Source organism: Paroedura picta, chromosome 2 (assembly GCF_049243985.1).
Source record: "Paroedura picta isolate Pp20150507F chromosome 2, Ppicta_v3.0, whole genome shotgun sequence".
Lineage (NCBI taxonomy): Eukaryota > Metazoa > Chordata > Lepidosauria > Squamata > Gekkonidae > Paroedura > Paroedura picta.
This window is the reverse complement of record NC_135370.1, coordinates 101,991,675-102,013,168: the sequence shown is the minus strand read 5'-3', so window position 1 is coordinate 102,013,168 and position 21,494 is coordinate 101,991,675. Positions and strand designations below refer to the sequence as shown.

The following is a 21,494-nucleotide window of genomic DNA, read 5'->3' as shown; positions in this document are numbered from 1 at the left end:
CATGCAACTTATCCATCCTCTTCTTGCTGCTTGCTGGATGGAAGAGGTGCTAACCTTTCTGAATGGCCATACTACTGGTAAGTTGCTCCATTCTCAGCCTCCTCCATCTAATCCAGGCAAGGGAGGGAAGCCAACTGCTTCCTTTGTTTCCTGTGTTGGTCTCAGGTTTTAGCTCTCTGCTGGAAGGAAGTACAGATGAGCTGCAAGGCAGGCAAAGATAATCAGTATTTTAAAAACAGAATGCCAAGGGGCAGACAGACTGCAACAAATGTCTTAACTCATTCCAGTGAGTCAAGGGTTCCTTCAGCCAGTCCAACAGCATCAGCAGAAAAAGCAAATCACATGTTGTGTCTACAACCCAGCTCTCCTAGCCTCAAGTTAATATAAGCTGTCAGTAGCCTCTCAGTCCTCACTCTCTTGTTAACATGATGTGATGCCTTTTAGATTACTTTCTTCCAGCACATAGCAGGCATTCCTTAATTGGCTCAGGTGAGCCAGATGGGCTGACAAGGTGGGAAGCTGCAGCTGGAGACTGAGCAAGGAATTAGGAGCTCCTGCAACAATTTTGGAACCTGAGTCCTAGTTTGCCTGCAGCTCCATTCCCTCCTGCTGGTCAGAAACCTCTGCATGTTGATTATCTGACTGGGCTAAGCTCTCATCCAGCTGAAGCTTGAGTGAAGCTGGGAGCTCCTTGCAAGGCTTTTCCTTGTCCTCCCAACACCTCCACATGGCCCTGCAACTGGCCACTGGAGTGCTCTTTGCTTTCTCCCACCCTCCCTCAGAGAGCCTAGGTGTATCCAGAAACCTTCCCTACCCAGCTGGCCCTTGAGAGATGCGGAGTGATGGGAAAGAATCAGCTCACCCCCACAGCCTTACCTATCCAGCCTGTCCTTTGGGAAATATGGGGGTTGGTGGTAAGGAGGCAGCCCCCCATAACCTGTCTGGCCTGGCCTTTGGGAGATGTAAGGGGCTGTAAAAGAGACAGCCCGCCCACAGCTTTCCCTGCCTAACTTGCCTTTCAGGAGATGAGTGCATGAGAAGTAAACAGCCCATCCTCCATGGCCTCCATGAGATGTGGGCGGATGGGAAGGAGTCTGCCCACCCCCACAGTCTTACCTTTCCAGTCTGTCTTTTGGGAGATATGGGGGGTGATGGAAAGGAGGCATCTCCCCATGGCCTTCCCTATCCAGCCTGGCCCAGCCTTTGGGAGATGTGCGGGGGAGGGGGGCAGGAAGGAGGCAACCCACCCTACACGCTGTTCCCTACCCAGCTTTGCCCAGCCTTTGGGAAATGAGGGGTGGGTGAGAAGGAGGCAGCCTCACCACAGCCTTCCCTACCCTGACTTATGGGAAATGGGGATGGGTGGGAAGGAGTCCCATCCCCTATGGTCAGAGCAGCCTGAACTTTGGGAGAGTTGGGGTGGCAGCCCACCCCCACAGGTAGGGATTGAATTGTCTGCATGCAATTTGAACTGATTGACCCTCATTGGCAGACTGGCTGCATACACCCAAGGAAGGCCAATCAGAAAGTGACTGAGTTGTCTGCATGCAATTTGAACTGATTGACCATCATTGGCAGAGTGCAATTTGAACTGACTGGCCTTCACTAGCAGAGTGTTCTCTCCCTATTGGCAGCACACCTGCAGGACCAATCAGGGAGGGAGTTGGCTGCACGCAACTGCAACTTTATAATGTTTAGTGATAGTGATATGCTTAGTAGCCCCAAGTCCTTTCTGAGAGTCAGGGATATAAATTTGATAAATAAGCCCAAAGATAAATCGATAACATTAGAAATTACTGTAGAATGCATCAGGGCACATTTAGAGTATAAAACACTAAATCTGATGACTGCAAAGATGTACTTGATCTAACTAAGCCATTTCTTAGGAAACATAAGACCAGTAGTAGAAAAGGATGAACTCTGCAAGAAATCCTGATTACATACTGTGCAGCCAGTCATTTAAAAAGATTTGGCAAGTACAAAAAGATACTGTGATCCTAAGCTGAGTTACATCTCTCTGAGACTAGAAATCAACTTTGTTTAGTAGTTGAGGTATTCAAAGGCATTTCAGCACTGTAAAGACAGTGGTTCAACTCTAAATTAGGAATAGTTTTTAAACTAAAACTGTTGTACAGTGGAACATATGTAAATGCTGCTGATAATACACATGTTCCATACGATATACATGTTCAAAATATGCATAAGAAAAAATGTTATACTCAGAATTCATTACCAAGCAAGCTGTGTAATAATTTTAATAGTGTATGAGTGTCCATTAGTGTGTATTAGCATGGAATAGTCTACCAAGAAATAGTCTACATTATAAGTATAACTGACTATCCAGGGACGTGGGTGCCTGCAGGAGAAATGGCTGGAAAACAGAACAAGGGACAGAGCCACGTTGAAGCAAACCACGGAGAAGTGGTCTCTAAAATGGTGGGCGCAACTTCAAAAGCAAAAACAGAGACGGGGATGACATAGAAGACAGGAGAAAGAAATAGGGACGTTCCCGTACTTAGGAAAGATACCAGGGCTGCTCTGGAGAGTAGGAGGGGAGGGGAGGAAAATGCATGCCTCCCCACTCAGTTGCATGAGCGAAGCACTTGAGGAGGATATGCTTCTAGGTAACACTGTGTGTGAACAAGACCTTGGGGTACTTGTGGATTGTAAACTAAACATGAGCAGGCAGTGTGATGCAGCGGTAAAAAAGGCAAATGCCATTTTGGGCTGTATCAACAGGGGTATCACATCAAAATCACAAGATGTTATAGTCCCATTGTATACGGCACTGGTCAGACCACACCTGGAGTACTGTGTGCAGTTCTGGAGGCCTCACTTCAAGAAGGACATGGATAAAATTGAAAAGGTTACAAAGGAGAGCGACGAGGATGATCTGGGGCCAAGGGACCAAGCCCTATGAAGATAGGTTGAGGGACTTGGGAATGTTCAGCCTGGAAAAAAGGAGGTTGAGAGGGTCATGATAGCCCTCTAAGTTTTTGGCAGGTTGTCATTTCGAGCAGCGGTCTGCAAGCTTTTGGCCACTGCAGACCGCTGCGGCGGAGTGGGGGGAGAGGGTGGGCCGGGGGCCCGCACACGCGGGGCAGCCCCAGCGGAAACACGCATGTGCGGACTGCTGTGCACGCAAGTTTGCGCCCGACAGGGGCGCGAACGCGCATATGCGGCAGTCCACGCAAGCGCTGCCGCCATGCCGGCGGCTGCGGCTTCCTCTCCCGGCCCCTCCGGGCCGCCAGCAAATTGGCCACTAAAGCGGCCAATTAGCTCCCCTCCCAAAACAAGAAGCTTGCCAGGCCGCGAGCTAATCGGCCACTTTGGTGGCCGATTTGCTCGCGGCCTGGCGAGCTTCTCACTTCGGGGGGGGAAGAAGGAGCCGCGGCCCGGCGCCAAGGCCACGGGTTGGGGACCACTGACTTAGAGGAGGGCAGGATGCTGTTTCCGTTGGCTGCAGAGGAAAGGACGCGCAGTAATGGGTTTAAACTACAAGTACAACAATATAGGCTAGATATAAGGAAAAAAAATTTTCATAGTCAGAGTAGCTCAGCAGTCGAATAGGCTGCCTAAGGAGGTGGTGAACTTCCCTTCACTGGCAGTCTTCAAACAAAGGTTGGATACACACTTTTCTTGGATGCTTTAGGATGCTTTGAGCTGATCTTGCATTGAGCAGGGGGTTGGACTAGATGGCTTGTGTGGCCCAACTCTATGATTCTATGATTCTGTGATTCTGAGTCCTTGGAGAGAAGCTGTGGGATGACTGCGAGAGAGGAAAGAGTGGCAGGCAAGAGGATGGAACGCCTGAGAACCAGAGACATGGGGGAGGGGGGACCAGGAAGGGAGAAAAAGAGGGCAGAATTTTGGGGAAAGGGCAGTTAGAGACAGGAGAGGAAAAGGAGGAGGGGCAGGAGGGGAAAACATTGGTGGATGGTGACGTATGAGAGTAACAAATAAACTTCATTGAAGCCAATACGCCTGGAAGTCTTCACCTATTACCAAAAATGAAACAGTCCAGAGGGGTGGGGTGTGCAACCCGCTACACTGACCAGCAAATTTAAACAATCAGAGTAGAAGGCAGTAGAAAGCGGCTTGCAAATAAATAATGGGTAAAGACATAGACAAAGACTTTATAAACCAAGACTAGGAAATGCAGTAGCTCCCAAATCTCACTAGAGGGCATCAGACAATCAGATACAGCTGTTAACCAATAATTTATTTTTGGAAAGGTATGGGGAGTCCTTATTGCAAACTTGTTTGGAGTTTGCCAACACAGATCAGACTTGAATCAGCAAGTCACTAGGCTAGCATCCTACACAAAGCCAGTATTGCAAAATGTTTGAGGCAGTAATGAAACAATGCACAATGACAACCACATGCACATTCTAGCCCAGAGGCCACCACCCAGTGCAAAACATACCAAGGAAGGGGTTATGGTAACATGGCAACTGTTTTTGGGTTGAAAAGCTGCATAGAAATGTTTTAAATAATTTAATAAATGTGGTATTAGGATCAGGACAGAAATTATGTTATTATTTAAAATAAATGAACACAAGTTCCTACTCTAAAGTGGGTATAGCTCATTTTAGTAAAAAGAACTGATGAGAAACAAATAACCTTTGTTTGAATGCCATTTGCACATGTCTATTCCAGACAAAAGTTCCATTTTACCAAAGAATAATGTGTTCATGAAACATGTTCACAATTCTCTAGGGTGTGGGTGCTATCTATACAGTAACAGAATTGTCATTCCTTTAGAAAACTTGCTTTCCTCTTAGAGGAGCAATGTCCTTTTTTCTTGGTGTTGTTATCTCTTGTATATTTGTCTGTTTGTCCTGTGGCTCCAGAAGGTCTTATAAACTGTTGACACCAGCTAATTTTAATTGCAGTGTTTTCTTTTTCATTTCTGTACTATCACAATAGCAAAGTCTAGTTACATGGAAACCATCTTCATCCTTTATGCTACAAGTAAACCCCTGACAATTAGAAACAATTGGCTCTGAAAGAAAATCGACCTAGCAAATTCAATAACCAACCTACAGACCATCATGAATATAATCCCCAATTCCGGACTTTGACACTGTCCTTATCCACAGCTACTTCAGGAATAGCTTTTATTTATAGGTTAATGACATAGCCACAAGACTACAGAATATAACAATATATGTCAACAGATAGCACCTTTTAGACCAACAAAGATTTATTCAAGGTGTAAGATTTCAAGTGCAGGCACTCTTCCTCAGGCAGAGTGCCTGAACTTGAAAGCTCACACCCTGACTAAATCTTTGTTGGTCTTAAAGGTGCTATTGAATTATTTTTGTTGTACTACTTCAGACCAACACAGCTACCCACTTGACTCTATGCCAACAGATTATATTTCTCAGGTTCCCATCACATTTTATACACTTGAGATACATAAGATGAAATCTTCACCATCCCCTTCAGAGATTCCATCAGGGCTTCAGCAACTTCCATTTCATTTGCAACCTCAGGCTGGACCAATTGACAGAACGGATTCATTCTCTGGACATCATTCTGCAACTGTGTAATGGACCTATAAAAACCGTCTCACATTCAGTGCCTACCTGTGACTCCATACTGCCAGCTACAACCAAGAACACAAAGTATTTATTATTTAAGGCCAATCCCTACTATGCAACCACATTTGTTCCAGATCCAGTTCTTCAGAAAGTCTACATAGCAGAAGGATTTACACTAGCCAAAAACAATAAAATAATAAAACAACAATACCCACCCAAAGAACAGAACAACAAAAGTAGACTTGCATCCAGATGTAGTCTATTAAGAGACATAACCAAAAGAGAAAGTAACAGGAAACAGCATGTTGTTATTTACAGGTCCCAGCTAAAATTACTCCCGCACATTTTAAATTATTGGTTCAGTTAGATTATTAGATTTTGGACCAGGATAGTTATTTTCTCTCATAGACTAAGATTGCAGGCTAGTCCTCCTTTATATATAGTTCCCTAGTCCAAAAAAGCAACACAACAACTTCAACGGGCCACATAATAGAAATATAAACCCAGGACTTAGGGTCTGCACCAAACTCCAGATGCTGGCTCTGTCCCCATTGCCACTCAGGCCACACTACAATAGTAGGACCTAATAACATCACTAATACCTCATTAGGAGCTCATTCACCTGCTCACCTGTATCTGAATCAGGCCTGACCTGTGCTCATCTTGAAGTTTGCATAAAAATTATACAGACTGTCTTGAATTTTACTGCTTTTTGTCATTTTGTTTATCATTTTCTTATATCTGTCAACTGAGGATACGATGCATTCTTCTGATGAAGTTAGTTCTAGTCCATGAATATACATGCCATAATAAATCTGTTAGTCCTTAGGGTGCACAAAATTCTTTTTGTTTTGTTATAACAGACAGGCAGCTCAAGCTTAATTGCATTGGTGCATAGCTTATACCAGCACAGCACTAGCATCACTACTCAGTACTCATTTTATGTTTATTCTGAGGACAAATGTACCCCCCCCCCAAAAAAAAGACCTTCCACCAAGTATCATTCTGCAGTATGCCAATAATCCCACATGACAGGCAGAGCCAGCCAATCAACACATACTGACGGAAGTACACATCCCTGACATCAGCTTGCCTAGCCCACATGCAAAACATAATCAGGCAGGGGAACAAAGGAAACAGCATGAACCCCACCCAAAAGACTGGTTAGGACCAGCAGGAGCCAGGAACAAATGCATGGCCAGGCAGTTCCGCAAGTCTGAGGCTCCTGATGCAAACATGTTCTTTTTTTTTTCTAGCTAAACATGAGGAAGGAAACATGGCCACTCCTGGCACATCTACATTCTTCACAGCCTACTAGTTAGAGGCAGCTCCATCAGAATGCCCAAGACCTTTTCTGCAAAAGATTTCTGGACTCAGGGTTGGGTGGAAGAAAGGGGACACAAACTGAGGAAACATACAACTGCACAACCATAGCAAATATTCCTGCCGGTGAAAAAGGTGTCAGAAAGCGAATAAAACTAATATTGTGGTAACAGCTGCTTCTGAAACCATATTTTAATCTGCATACTCAGTCAGATCTCTGGTGGCCAGTCAGAAGCCCTGCTAGGCCAGAGCCTCACCTGCCTCCATCCACGTCCTAAAAACACATGGCTGACCCCAGCAGAAGTGTTGGTGAGTACCATGGGAACCTGGCTGTGGAGCCCCGTGGTTGAGACTTAAGATGGCTGGCGAATACCGTTATCTTTCTGGATATTACCAGAAAAGGGAAAGAGGGATAGGGTTTTTGTACCAGTCTCTACTACTGGCGAACAGGGTCTCTTCCACATACACTTACACTTACACAGCACAAGGTTAACCAAGTAGATTCAATAATAACACTGCAGGCATGGAAATGGTAGTGATTCAATTGCTACCATAGTCAGACTGCAATGGGTATTTAACTATGAAGAGACAGCTTTTAACCTATTTAACTAATTTGTAAAGCCTAATTATGTCAAATTTTATGGTTTATAATTTATTGAATGTTTGATTTTGTTGTTGCCTGTCCTGAGCCTGTAGGGAAGAGTGGGCTATATTGTTGTTGTGATTAAGGGCGGCTAGGAGAAAGTCTTGCTCTCCAAACTGTTGTGAAGGTTCTCCCAGTAGTTCTCTAATTTTACCCCCCCCCCCCATCCAAGCCTACAAAACCATAAACCACAGTTTAGTTTAACACCCAGGCAGGCAATCTCCTACTAGGCAATAGGATAGATTAGATGTAACCAGAGAAACAAATGTGCCTTCCAAGTAGCGGTAGGGGAGGAAGGAGGCAGATTGGCAGGCCAGGAGCTGCTCTCCCTCCAGCGTGCATTTGCAAACCGGGAAGTGCACGGAATGCGCCGGCTAGCTGTTGCTAAATCTCGGCTCTCACGCGTCCATCCGGAATTCAGATGGGCGGCTGCAAGGCGGCAATGGTGAGGTCATGTGAGCTCGCCTGTTCCTACCCATTCGGCGGGCTCCCGCACAGAAAGCGGTCGGGATCCCTACCACCACCGACTTCAGTTGAGCGTCTTGGAAATCTGCGTTTGGCAGGCAGCAGGTAGGTCAGCGGAGAGGAAAGGAGAAACGTCGTGGGGGAAAGCGAGCAGGAACTACAATCTCCTATCCATCGTCGGAAGGGGCTGAATGAGACCCACTCTGCCGCTGGAGAGTAGCACGAAAGCCTCTGAAGCACGCAGGGACCCAATGGGGGGGGGGGGGGGGAGAACTTGCTAATAATGCCTTTTCCGTGCAGCGCCTGTTTGGGTATCCGGGAATGAGGTGGGCTAGCTATTGGGTCTCTGTTTGAACTCTTTTTACATAATAATAATGCAGCGGCGAAGCCTTCATGTTTGATCGAGCCCGTCCCACGCGCCTCACTGTGTTTGTCCAAATGTGTGAAAGACCTGATGACGTTGAGTTCTTATTGGCCTTCTTTCGTAATTGTGCGGAAACGATAGACGAAACTTGGTATCCTCGCTACAGAAATAATTGTTTTTAAAGCCGAAACTTCCGTGCGGGCTGACCACCCAGGAACCTTGCAAATGTTTCTCAGAGACCAGCCCTTGAAGACACACAAGGAAGCATTTGGCTGTATGACTGGGGGGGGGGCAGTTCTTGAAAGGGGGGTAAAATCTCAGGGAGTGGATGAATGCAAATTCTTGGGCATGCCGGAAGCTTGACCAATACCACCAATTGTGTGTCTCTCCTGTGGTCTGTTGACAAGTGCGGCTCAATGTAGTTAATAATATTTGGCGTACATTTGTTTTGGAATTTCGTGGGCTGAATGGTTTACTTTGTAAGGCTCCCCATTAGAAGAATGTGCTGGCAGACAAAGATTCTAATATATATCTAATATGTATCTTAAGCCATTTTATATTTCTGCTATTGAAGGTTCAACTTCTGGCAACAATCTTATGCAACCATGATGACATGCATGCTAGACTGGTTTTTTTTTTTTGGGGGGGGGTGACCCATAGCACGTTTCTACCGTTCTGTTCATCCAGATTGCTTGTGAGGACTTGTGACTGACGTTACAAACGTTTCTAATGACTGACATGTCTTTTCTTGACAGGTACCGGGTTATGTTCATTTTTTACCTATTGTTGCTTCAGCTGCTGCAAACATTACTTGGGTTTCCACATTACCAAAGAAAATTAAAGGTATCAAAGGATGCAGTGAAAGAAGGTAATTTCCCCCCCCCCAAAAAAAAAGAAAGTACTTTGCCAAACTGCCTAGGTCAGCTGATACAGATTTTGTTCCCATTATAAGCACAAAGTTAGCTACACAATACAAAATAATGATTTGTAGATTAAAGCTTTAACTTTCCCTCATTACGTAGAGCAACAAGTGTGGGGAAGAATCATCCAGTTGCTATATCATAGGACAGTTTTGTTCCATTTCAAGAAACAATTCATGTGCATAAGAGATCTCAAGAGTGTACTGTGATAGTCACTTCAGAATGAGCTAAAACATATGGTTCTGGATTTTAACAGCATGTTCAGTGTTCCTATAACAAACATGTATTGCTGAAGAGTGCAGGCCAGAATACATCTAGGGGAGCTTCAGACAACCATCAGTGTTGGCTTAATTTGTAAATTTACCATTGTGCTGTTGTATTCTTTTAAGTGTCATATAATCTAAAAGTATCCATAATTCATTCACAAACCAATCCCCATTAGAGGTGTGTATTATGTGCAGCCCTATAACATACAATCTCTCTTTAACTGACACTGTCAGATATCAGAGAGTTTATCCAAGACTTTTCTTTAAAGGGAAATGTCTCCAGACTTCCTTGAAAGATTCAAAGAGAAATGATCTTGCTGAGGTGTGTTCCTACTAAAACATTATATATAACTAAAACATTATATGTGTGTGTGTGTATGTTTGTGTGTGTATATATATATGTTTGTGTGTGTATATATATATATATATTAGCTTGCTATAAGCTTCACATCAGCTTTAAATTACCTTCTCTTAAAACACTACATGCTTCATTCTTATCTTACTTTGACCATTAGCATGGAAGTGTCCCAATTCTGTTTCTTTGTAATAGAATGAATTGAATTTCTTGATATCCAAGAAAGAAGGTGTTTGGTGGTGGCAATGAAATGGAGGAAGGCCAGTAAACTGAGACTGAGACACTGTTAGTCCTTGATGGAACCTATAAATAATCAGGGAATCTGCCTGTTATAGATGATTTAGTGTTCTTTCTTGCAGGTTTGTAGCTTGTGAGTTTCTAGCAGATGATGTTCAGAGATAGGGCTATTACAGGCACAGCACCTTGTTATGGACTGCCCTCTATAGGGGCTCACCTGGTACCTAATCTGGTATTGTTCAAGTAGTAGGTGAAGACATTTTTGTTTGTTGAGGCCTTTTAATATGCTGTTAATAGATGACCTTTAGAGGTGTTTTGATATCTAGACAGCTTTACCGATCTTACTTTATATTTATTGATGGCACTGTTTTATTTGGGATATGCAAAGCGCCTCTCGCCGCGTCAGGGCCACGCTCCACCCGACTGCCGGGGGCTCCCTAACCTAGCGCCCGCTGTATTAGTTGCAGCGGGCTTGATTACTAGTTATCAATAATCATGTTTTTCTTATGACTATTTTCTTCTTTGTTATCTGTAAAAAGGAAGTGATTCCTCTCTTGCTGTAGTTTAAAGGTAACTGCCCCTTAATGTTATATGAAGAGAAATAAAAGACTTCCTTGTAACTAATGAATCGCTTTCTGAAATGTCAGACAATAAGGGAAAAAATTCCTAAAAGCTATGAACACTGATTAGACCAAAACAGGATCCTGAGAAGATCTATTTAGGACTGGAGTCCTCACAGTAGTATCAGATTTGCAATGGGTGCACACTGCTATGACCCCTGGCCAACTAAAAGAGTTCCTGTTGAACAGCAGACCTTCATGGCCATACCAATATCCTACCTTTCGAATGTTGTTGAAGCATGGTTTTTTAGACCTCAGCAAGTGCTGTATTTGTGCAAGGACTGCACCAAAGCCTGGTGTCTCATCATTAGTTAGAACTGTTCAACTGCATGCAGTTGTGAGTTTCCTGCATTCAGCATGGTGTTGGAGTGGATCACCCTGGCGGTCCTTTCCCACTAGATGATTCTGACTGGCACTTGAAAGTCGCTTGTGTGTTTAATTTTTTAAAAAAATTAAGTGCTGTCAGGAATAGAAAATTTTAGGCAGTTTAGGAGAGAGAGCTCATTAAATTAAAGAGTGCTTGTGGTGCTCCCCCTCCCTGAGCTTCCCCACCTTCAATGTGTGTGAAGGTGAACATGTAATACTGTAGAATGGTCAGGGGATTGTATTGAGAAATTCTAAAATGCCCAAACTATACCATATTTGCCGGTGTATAAGACAACTGGGTGTATAAGACGACCCCCCAACATTTCCACTCAAAATACAGTACTATGAGCCACTATGGGCAGCTATGTCTATCCCAACTGAAGTGCACCTGGCGTATAGAACGACCCCCCCACTTGGAGGCATGTTTTTCAGGGGGGAAAAGTAGTCTTATACGCCAGCAAATACTGTATTTCTCAGTTAGATATTTAAGCTTGCTAGTTGTTCTAAGTGGAACATTTCTGTGGTAAGTTGCATATGTCAACTTTGTGTCTCCCGCCCAGTTCCAGAGTGAAGTTGGACCCTTGTGTCGGTTACACCTCACAATATCCTCTCATCTTCATCAACTCTAAATTCAGTTGCTGCCAATTTGGGGAACAGCTCCAGCAAGCTTCTTCCAGGCTGTTTCAGAAGGGAGGATAAACACAGCAAGATTAAACCAAAGATGATGTTTTAGGAAGAGACTCAAACCATACTGAAATGCAACAGGGCATGAGTCAAGTGACCAGGGATGTAGGGCAAGTAGCAGACTTGTAGAAAGGCTCATAAAATACAAAAAGGGAAGCAGAGGCGTATGAGAAATCCATTACACATTTGTAATCTTTGCGGTGGAGTTGCAGTGATGCTAACCTCCGGGTCTAGGGCAATCATAGTCCCAGTTGTCACCTGGAGACTAGCAAGACAGAAGTTGCCATTTAGGGGAATGTGAGTGCCAATCCCAGCTCAGCCTTTATCTTACTCAGTAGCTTTTTGCAAATCCTTTAATTAGATATAGATGATGATAGAAATTCTTTGAAATGAATCCAAATGGAGTTCTGATTGAAGTATTTTTTATAATTATTTTTTTCCAGTATTCATGTCAGCAGAGCAAGCCAGTTCATTCATTAGACGGCACCCTCTAAACAACGTGCTTGAGCCTGAAATATTTAACACAGCTAATCTTGAAAGAGAATGCCATGAAGAACTCTGCAATTATGAGGAAGCAAGAGAAATTTTTGATGATTCAGAAAAAATGGTAATTAGTTTAGTTTGACAACATGTACAGAAGTCATTTCAAAGGTCAATGTGGAAGACCATTTCAAACATTCAATAACTCGTTTAGAACCCATTCTGCTTTGATGTTGCAGCTCAGTTAGTTCTGGTTTAGTGCAGTTGGTTCTTGGTGGGACAAAAACGACTGCTCATAGAGATCAAGAAATTCCCTTAAAGCTTTTTCATTTCGATGTGATTTTCATTGGATGAATGTCCAGCTACTGCTGTTACTTACTGGATACGGGTAGATCTTGTGGTGGTTCACTAGGAAGTCTATAGCTATCTCCACTGAGTACCACTGCTCTTGGTGCAGTGACAAAGCAACTGGGATACTGCTGTAGCACAGCTAGTAAGTAGATAGAAGCCACTGCCAGCAGGAGATGTCCCCACTTGCACCCATGCCAAGTACTATTACTCTCCATTCAGCAGCCAGATACCTGAATGGTGCTGTACCAGCCTTGGTGCCTCTGCTGCTGCCTCCTGATATCTTTGGTAAAGGTACTAAATTCCCTCCATACCCTTGGCTGCTGATATAATTCAAATTGGAGAAGCCCAACAGGTGGTGAAGGTGATTATGCTCCCCCTTGCCTTTTACAAGTTTTATAACTCTTCATTTGATCCATCCATTGCCAAGTGCTGCCAAGAGTTCAGAGGGCAAGTAGGGTGCTAGTAGACATGCTTGACACAGATGAAAAACACCAGTTGGGCTACCTTCATGTTTTGAGCCACCATTGAAAGGGAGGCATCAAGGATCATTGCCAAATTCCTGGTGACTGGTGCAGGTGTTAGTTGCACCCCGTCAAGGCATGGGAGATGTGCAACCTGGTCCTGCCCCCTTCTACCCAGCTACAGGGCCTCCATTTTGGAGGGGTTGAGTTTCAGACAACTCTGCCTAAGCCATCCAGCCACTGCTTCCAAACAATTGGCAAATATATTGTGGGGGGGGGGGGAGTTTGTCAGCCATCCATCAGGAGGTAGAGCTGGGTGTTATCTGAATATTGACAGGCAAACCTGAACCTCTGGACCATAGGGCACATAAAGATATTAAACAAAACTGGGGAGAGAATTGAGCCATGTGGCATGCCACATGGGAGGTGGCATTGGCATGATTGCAACTCCCCGATGGCTATCCTCTGTCCATGACCTTGGATAAAGGGAATCAGAAATTGGAGGGCTGTCCCATGTAGTCCAGCATTGGCAAGGCAGCGAGCTGAAAGCTCATGATTGACTATATCGAATGCTACTGTAAGATCAAGTAATATGAGCAGCACCAACCTGCCCCAATTCAATTGTCTCCAAAGGGTATTAGGGAAACCAGCCCATTTCCACCATATGGCCAGGCTGGATGTCAGGGAGTGATCTTGTCGATGGCGGTCAGCATTCACTATGCCAGTCGTTAACCAAGTCCTCCAATGTGTTGCTTGGGGTATCAGATCCTGCAGAACATACAGAAATCCCTATGCATCCATAAATCTCTGTGGGCAGGCTAAAATGCACCCCCCCCCCACACACACAGGAGGTAGCATTCTGAGTTGGGCCTTCAGGGCATAGTGATCCAACCATGGTATAGCACTGGCTGCAGTCAGGTCCACTTCTAACCCAGCACCAAACGACAAATCCAGGGTGTGGCCTGCCTGATGGGTGGGCCAGCAACAAACTGTGAGAGCCCTAGTGTCAGCATGTTTGATGTTTTAGTTCTGTATTGTAAGCCACCATGATTTACGGGTAAAGGAGGATATAAATGTTTTAATAAATAAGCATCCAGTGCTAAGCTTGAGTGGCTCATAGCTACATGATATGAAATCTTCTGTCTGAAACACATGGTTCTGGAAGCATGTGCTATCAATAATGATGTGGCATGAGGCTCATTCATGTAATCACTCAGCATATCCAAGTCCCAGAAAAGGCAGCCTTTGCCAGCAGTTGCTAATGATGTACTTTCCTGGGACTGGTAGGCCAATTATTTCCAGTTCATGTGCTTTAATAAACCAGATTTCTAAAGCCTCTGGTAAGAATATGGAAAATCTTAATTTTTACACTAATATAAGTACAATGTTTCCAGAAGTCACAACAGAAGCAAGTACTGCTGTGGCTAAGGAATCATTTATTTATTTTATTCATGTAATTTATATACTGCCTCACTGTGATGTCTCGGATCGGTGTACACATAACCAGGGGGGAAGTGGGAAAGGTACATGGAACATTGAATAGTATGAAGAAGAAATGGTTAACAGCACAACATATAGGTAATCTTAAACAATTTAAGGGGTAACAGCAACAATCAGAGACAGTTGGATATCAGGTGGCCTGGTAGAGGGAAGGATCCCGGTTGTGGAAAAATCCCCATCATTGGCCTCATCTGAAAGCCTGGCAGAAGAGCTGTGTCTTGCAGGCCCTACAGAACTGTTTGAATTCCTACTGCCTTGCATTAAGCATTGAGTCTTAGCCACCCATATTATTGCTACTTGGGGAAATAGTTTCATTAGTATTATCATTAAGGCAAATCTTTAACATTCTGAGGTTCGTTACAACTCGGAAGCAGCTCTCACACAGAGCTACATTCTTAACAAAAAAAATTCTTAACCTTAAAAGGATGTATTTTCCTTCCATGTTCCTGTAGATCTATTCTCAAACACATTGTTTTATTTCTCTAGAAGACTTTTTGGAGTGAATATGTCTCTAGAAATTCTGGCAGAAAGCCAGGTAAGATGAGAATACTCATATCTTGGTCAGTTTTGTCTCTTATGTTGCGAAATATTAGTGTAACTTATTTTCAGTAGTTCATTGTTGTCATGTTTTCCTACTGTTATATAGTCTTGTTGAACAGGACTATATACCTTTGAACCAAAGCAATTCTTTCAATGGTCTTGGAGTTGCCAGAAATACCTTTGCACAGTGCTCATGTTACTTGTCTGTCCACTTAGTGGAGGAGGAGATCTGGAGGGTGGACTCTATGACATTAGACCCATTAAATCTCTCCCATCACCCGCAGGCTGCACCACCAAATCTCTAGCAATTTCCCAACCAGAGTTGGTAGCCCTACTCATTGACGATGTCAGTGCAATGCTTCATACTAGGGATAAAGTACAAAACATTGTATAACGCATTTAGCTTTCCTTTGGGGCAAAGCATCCCAGACACAGGAAAGAGTAATTTGGATGGTTGCTTTTTTTTTTTTTTTTTGGTATTTTAGTGTGTGTGGTTAGTTCCACTCAAAGGTTTTGTTTTACCTAGAGGCAGTCATTCGGTAAACTGCCTCACTTGGTCTGGTGTACCTCTCTCCTCCAGGTTTTATGCTGCAACTTATGGCAGGCACCAAGTCTGGTTGCAGGAAAGGACTATGTATTTATGCTGTACGGCATGTGTAGTGTACTTAGGAGATTTGGCAGCCAGGCAAGGTACATTCAGAGATGATTTGCCATTGCTTGCCTCTCTATTATGACATCTAGCTTCCTTGAAGTTCTCCCATCCAAATACAAACCAGAGCTGGCCCCACTTAACTTCCAAGTGCTGGCAGGATCAGGCTTTTCTGGGCTATCCAGGAATGGACTGGGTAATTAAAATAGGCCCTAGAGCAAATAAAGTTCCCTGGTGCAAGAAGCAGCAACTGGCAGCATTAATGTAGTTCATTATTGCCACTCAGAGTTGCCAGGTACCTCCTGGCCATTGGTGGGGGATGGCGGGAGTGGGGAACTCCTGGAGATTTGGAGTGGAGCCTGGGGAGGAGTGGAGTACAATGCCATAGAGTCTACACTCCAAAGCATCCATTTGGTCCTGGGAAACTGATATCTGAAAACTGCAATATCTACCAGCCAATGTATGGAGAATCTCATTTTGATTCCTTCTCATCACCCTTTGATTCTCTGGGTTATATAACGATAGTTGAAAAGTTTTTCTCCACTAGAACTTGGGCTTCCATAAGATAGGGGTAAGTAAGGTAGCCAGGACTCTTGCTATAAGAGGAGACTCCCCTCCAGTAACATTTCAACCCCCAATGATGAAGAAAAAATGCCATTGTGTTGGTTGGTGGCATAACATCGTTTCTAGGGAAAACCCAGAAGCAAAGTCACACAGGTCTAGGAGTCAGTGGAAATTACATGGTAATCATAGTTTCTGCTGATTCATAGAGTGATGTGATGTCACTTCTCAGTTTGGTCCCCAGATGATGAGATGCCATCAGTTTGACAGCACCCCTGATATCCTTGCACCTCCACTCTCCTGCTGAGTTGCAGCCATTAACTGGGAACCCTCTAAATGGGTGGTGCTCAGAGCGGAATAGGAATGATTATTTAAAAAGAACTTGTATTTATGTAAAGTTGCATTTATAATTTTTTTCAGAATAGATCAGGAACAATTTTAGGATGTTTAAAAAAACTGACACGTTCGTGTTTTGAGATGGTAGTGGATGAGGGATGTAAAACTAAGATCTAGAATAAAAACTAAGATCTAGAATAATACTTTATTATTTTGATCTGTTTAGATGGCCAAGAAGCACAGGAGATTGATGTTATACTGCTTCTGACTGGTTTAATTGCAGTTGGAGTACTATTGGTTATAACTGGTTTACTAATTTATTATCTCTGCAAAAGAAAATGCCCACGAAGACAAACACCACGGTAAGGCACTGAATGAACTATTTAATATAGTTAAAGTTGACATTAAATCTCTGCATCCTAAATAATAAATTAGCCCTGAGCCAGTTTTGGGAGGGCAGTATACAAATCTAATAAATAATATTTCTGGATTGGGTGTATGTAAAGGTAAAGGTAAAGGTATCCCCTGTGCAAGCACCGAGTCATGTCTGACCCTTGGGGTGACGCTCTCCAGCGTTTTCATGGCAGACTCAATACGGGGTGGTTTGCCAGTGCCTTCCACAGTCATTACCGTTTACCCCCCAGCAGCAAGCTGGGTACTCATTTTACCGACCTCGGAAGGATGGAAGGCTGAGTCAGCCTTGAGCCGGCTGCTGGGATCGAACTCCCAGCCTCATGGGCAAAGCTTTCAGACGGCTGCCTTACCGCTCTGCGCCACAAGAGGCTCTCTAGGGTATGTGTAGATGGATGCAAACATCTAACAAATGTAGTAAACTAAGTACAATTTTACTAAAGAATTAATAGATTTATACTCTGAACAGGTAACAGTTAAATTCTTTGGTACTGATCTACTTTTTTAGTAGTTCTTGCTTTTTTTGTAACAGCTTCAAGAAAGTTTCATTACTTTATTCGTACAAAAAAACCCCACTTTAATGATTGAAAACACAGGGAAATTTCCATTTAAATACCAAGATTAGAATTCTTCAAAAGCAACTGCTAGTGTTTAAAGTAAAGGATCTTTATGTGAAGTTTTCTCACATGAATGTACCCTTTAACTTCTAATTATGTGTGTGTTTTGATCTTCAGATTAACTAATGCAATATGTGTTGATAATTAAACTGGTTCTTGTGAGAACTGATACATTATTGCAATATTAACGTTCTAAAGCAGAAAAATGTACAGGAAACTATCTTTGTTAATGACAAATATCCTGATTCAGCAACAAGAGATCAATGCATGGAAGCGACCTTCTACATGTGTAATTTATGTAAATCCAGATGAGTCCCATTTCTGATAAATTTTTTCATGGAAAAGTCCATCCAGGGCCTCCCACTGTTAAGCATTATTAGAACTGAGGTGCCATTGTAATGTTAATACTTCTATTGTTCTTTAAACAAGTTGTTGATTTCATGGTAACTTTCAAAGTATGCAATTTTAAATTTGCTTCTGTGACCAAAAAAAAAAAGCAGCTTTAAAGATTTGTCCTAAGTGTTTGATATTTGGTGTACCTAATAAGCATGGAATACTTTCTATGTTTAAAGCAATTTAATATACTAAGGTTACTTCAGTAGGTTAACCTATTCTAAGGTTACTTTAGGAAACAAAGGAGTTGATTCACTGTGTTGAACTTTGTGGGAAGTGACTCAAGCAAAAAATACCATTGTGTTGGTTTGTGGCATGACATCATTTCTCAGGATACCCAGAAGCAAAATCTCTAGGAGTCAGAAGAAATTATACAATAATAATCATAGTTCCTGCTGATTCATAGAGTGCTGTGATATCACTTCTCAGTTTGGCCCCCAGATGATGGCAAGTACACAACTTTACATTCTGGGGCGGGGGGAAGCTTCTTTTAAAATTAATTTTTAAAAATCTCAAGCATTTGATATCTGGTGTGTCTGATAAATTAGAGAAGCATGAAATACTTTGTGTTTAAAGCAATTAATATTTAAAGCAATTTAATATTCATATTTAGGAAACACAGTATTTCACTGGGATGAACTTTGTGTGAAGTGACTCAAGGAAACCAAAGGAAACAATTAAAGCTATGCTATATAGTACCCATATAGAAGAGCCTCTTGTGGCGCAGAGTGGTAAGGCAGCCGTTTGAAAGCTTTGCCCATGAGGCTGGGAGTTCAATCCCAGCAGCCGGCTCAAGGTTGACTCAGCCTTCCATCCTTCCGAGGTTGGTAAAATGAGTACCCAGCTTGCTGGGGGGTAAACGGTAATGACTGGGGAAGGCACTGGCAAACCACCCTGTATTGAGTCTGCCATGAAAACGCTGGAGGGCGTCACCCCAAGGGTCAGACATGACTTGGTGCTTGCACAGGGGATACCTTTACCTTACCCATATAGCTCTTATAAGCTAATTCTACACAACGTCTACAGTTTCTGTGGGACCACTACAGGAACCTTACAGTAGCATGGGGTTAGGACCAGATAATCTTGGTACAAGACAAGTGACTTTGTCCTAGAAAATGCTCTTGATATAGAAATTTCTGTTAAACAGCAACCATATTTCTTTCTGGAATTGGCAAAAAATGCAATTATAGATCACTTTAGCATGAGAATGTATCATTTGCTAGCTAGGATCAAAGGGACTTCTAAGATGATGCCACAGAAATCGCTGTACACAGTTCTGGTTTTGCAGCATTTATTCTTTATAGTTAATCTTGAGAGGCTCCATGCTTTTTTGTCCTGCCTTGGGGGCACATGCCTCAGGAAGCTTTAGGCAACCCTAGCATAAGCAAAAGGTGGCACAAGAAGGCCAACCCAACTTCCTTTTCTGCCCTGCTAGGCTGGAAGGCCCTGAACGGCTCAAAGAAAAGCTTTAGCTTCATAGCTCAACTATGAAATGGTATATGATGCTTCTTTTAAAATGGCTGCCATTCTTCAAAGTTCTTTTTGTTGTTGTTGTTTTTTCAGGCACACAGGTTGCCGGCTGCATAATTCATCCATTTTTAGACGACATGAAGAATTTACCCTAAATCCTCTCTCCCCATGCCCTGAACACACAGGACTGCCGACCTATGAACAAGCGGTGGCACTAAGGGGAGAGCATGATGCTCCACCTCCACCCTATCCAGGCCTTTCAGGAAGATTTAAAGCATTCAAGAAGTCTCTCTCACTTCCAGGTCCTTAATAAGTATGACTTCTCAAAAGGATGAGACTAAATCTTGTCTAAAAGAAATGTACAGCTGAAATGCTGCAGTATCGCGGCTGCTTCAGGATAGCCTTTCACTGTATGAAAAGGATGTAGTGTTTCAGCATACCTGAGAGGAGGTGAAGTGTGTTAGGTGAACAGGGAAGCGATCCATCTGCAATGTTCTGATGCCCAAATTGTGAAAGAATCCTTTTTTCATACTTCTTTCCTTTTTGAGCCAGCTGCTATGCCACTTTTCTTTTGTCTTATGAACTGAAAAGCTTTATGATAATTTTTTTTAAACTCATGTATTTTTCAACTATTAATTGGAATGAATGAATGAGACAATGCAAATGGAACAAAGCAGTGTTATTTTTAACTTCTAGTAATATTTTATATGAACTGGCAGTCTTAATATTTCACGTGTGATAGTGAACAAAGGTTAAACTCATGTATCTATCTTAAAAGGTCTCACTACTAAAAGGATGTGACTGAAATTCTGTTCTCACTAACTTTTCCCCATTGCTTTATGCCCTCATCACCAGGATGTGGCCTGTTTCTTGCCTGTCACATCTGTGATAAGAGCTTAGCATGACTACCATGCAAATTTGGAATATTTGTAAATGAAAATAATGTACAGATAATTGTTACAGTTTTAAAGCACTTTAATGTTTGTGGCAAATCTTACTATTACATTAAAGCTACAAATTTTCGGGCTTGCTGTCCCCTTCACGTTAAAAGTACACAATGTGGAAGTGTTGGGTATAGAAATGTACTTCTAGGGATTTTGCTTCTGCAGAGACAATTATAAAATGGAGCAGAAAAGAATGATAAGTTCTTTTCAGGGTGAAATTCCTTCCACCCCAGAATTTACCCCCTGCTCATTAACTGCTCTGTTCAACTACAGGAGCATAACTTCAGACTAATAGCTGATGGGAGGTGGCTCGAGAGCAGCCCTCAAGATCCCAGCACAGAACACTCCACAATACCACCTCTACTGACTGTCTGTGTAGAAGCCAGCATGGCATAGGGTTAAAGAGCAGTGTCCTCTAATCTGAACCACGAATATGCTTTCCCAGTCCTCCGTGTCCAGCCAGCTGGGTGACCTTGGGCTAATCACAGTTCTCTCAGTGTTCTCTCAGTCCACCTACCTCACAGGATGTCTGTTTTGGGGCAAGGAAGTGAAAGGTGTTTGTAAGCCACTTTCGGACTCCTTTGGGTAGTGAAAAGCAAGGTATAAAAGCCCCAGCTCTTCTTGTTCCCTTACAAGGTTCAAAGCTTGAACGGAACATGTGCATTACTGTATTCATTTATTTAAGTTCCTTATGTTTTGAACTCCTGATCTGATCCCTGGAAAAGTACCATACCAGTCTTGTTATCAGAAGTGTGGTAGCAGAGAGAAACAGAAAAGCTTGCCATCCCTGGAACATGACGGCTCAGAGGCAAAGCCTGTTGTACTCAGGAATACAATAGACCCTAGCACATACACCTCCACTGTGACCATCCTGGGTTCTGGCCTTCCCCCATCCTGTTAAATCTTAAGATCCAGTGTGGTGAAGGGTTGTTGTTGTTAGGTGGGAAGTTGTGTCCGACCCATCGTGACCCCATGGACAATGATCCTCCAGG

At 43.1% G+C, this 21,494-nt stretch overlaps 1 protein-coding gene across 5 annotated transcripts; it reads left to right on the top strand.

The window, feature by feature from the left end:
• Nucleotides 1-7,904: 7,904 nt before the first annotated feature.
• On the top strand, nt 7,905-20,584 carry PRRG4 (proline rich and Gla domain 4). 5 transcript variants are annotated; one of them, XM_077321916.1, is made up of 7 exons: nt 7,905-8,082; nt 9,097-9,209; nt 12,233-12,396; nt 15,068-15,116; nt 16,894-17,029; nt 18,421-18,535; nt 19,652-19,814. In XM_077321916.1, the coding sequence occupies exons 1-6, from the start codon at nt 7,934-7,936 to the stop codon at nt 18,485-18,487; spliced, it is 678 nt and encodes a 225-aa protein (XP_077178031.1). In that variant the 5' UTR covers nt 7,905-7,933; the 3' UTR covers nt 18,488-18,535; nt 19,652-19,814. The 5 variants fall into 5 exon arrangements, with proteins under 5 accessions (XP_077178031.1, XP_077178029.1, XP_077178030.1 ...); XM_077321914.1 differs by lacking the exon at nt 18,421-18,535 and having other exon boundaries at nt 7,919-8,082; nt 19,652-20,584; XM_077321915.1 differs by lacking the exons at nt 7,905-8,082; nt 18,421-18,535 and adding an exon at nt 8,267-8,303 and having other exon boundaries at nt 19,652-20,584.
• Nucleotides 20,585-21,494: the final 910 nt, after the last annotated feature.

Excerpts from the sequence above, each read along its gene's own strand:
- PRRG4 (XM_077321914.1), top strand. The coding sequence starts at position 7,934 with ATGGGCGGCTGCAAGGCGGCAATGGTGAGGTCATGTGAGCTCGCCTGT. Across the intron at positions 8,083-9,096 it reads CTGCGTTTGGCAGGCAGCAG|GTACCGGGTTATGTTCATTT; the intron begins GTAGGTCAGCGG and ends TTTTCTTGACAG. Across the intron at positions 17,030-19,651 it reads CCACGAAGACAAACACCACG|GCACACAGGTTGCCGGCTGC; the intron begins GTAAGGCACTGA and ends TTGTTTTTTCAG.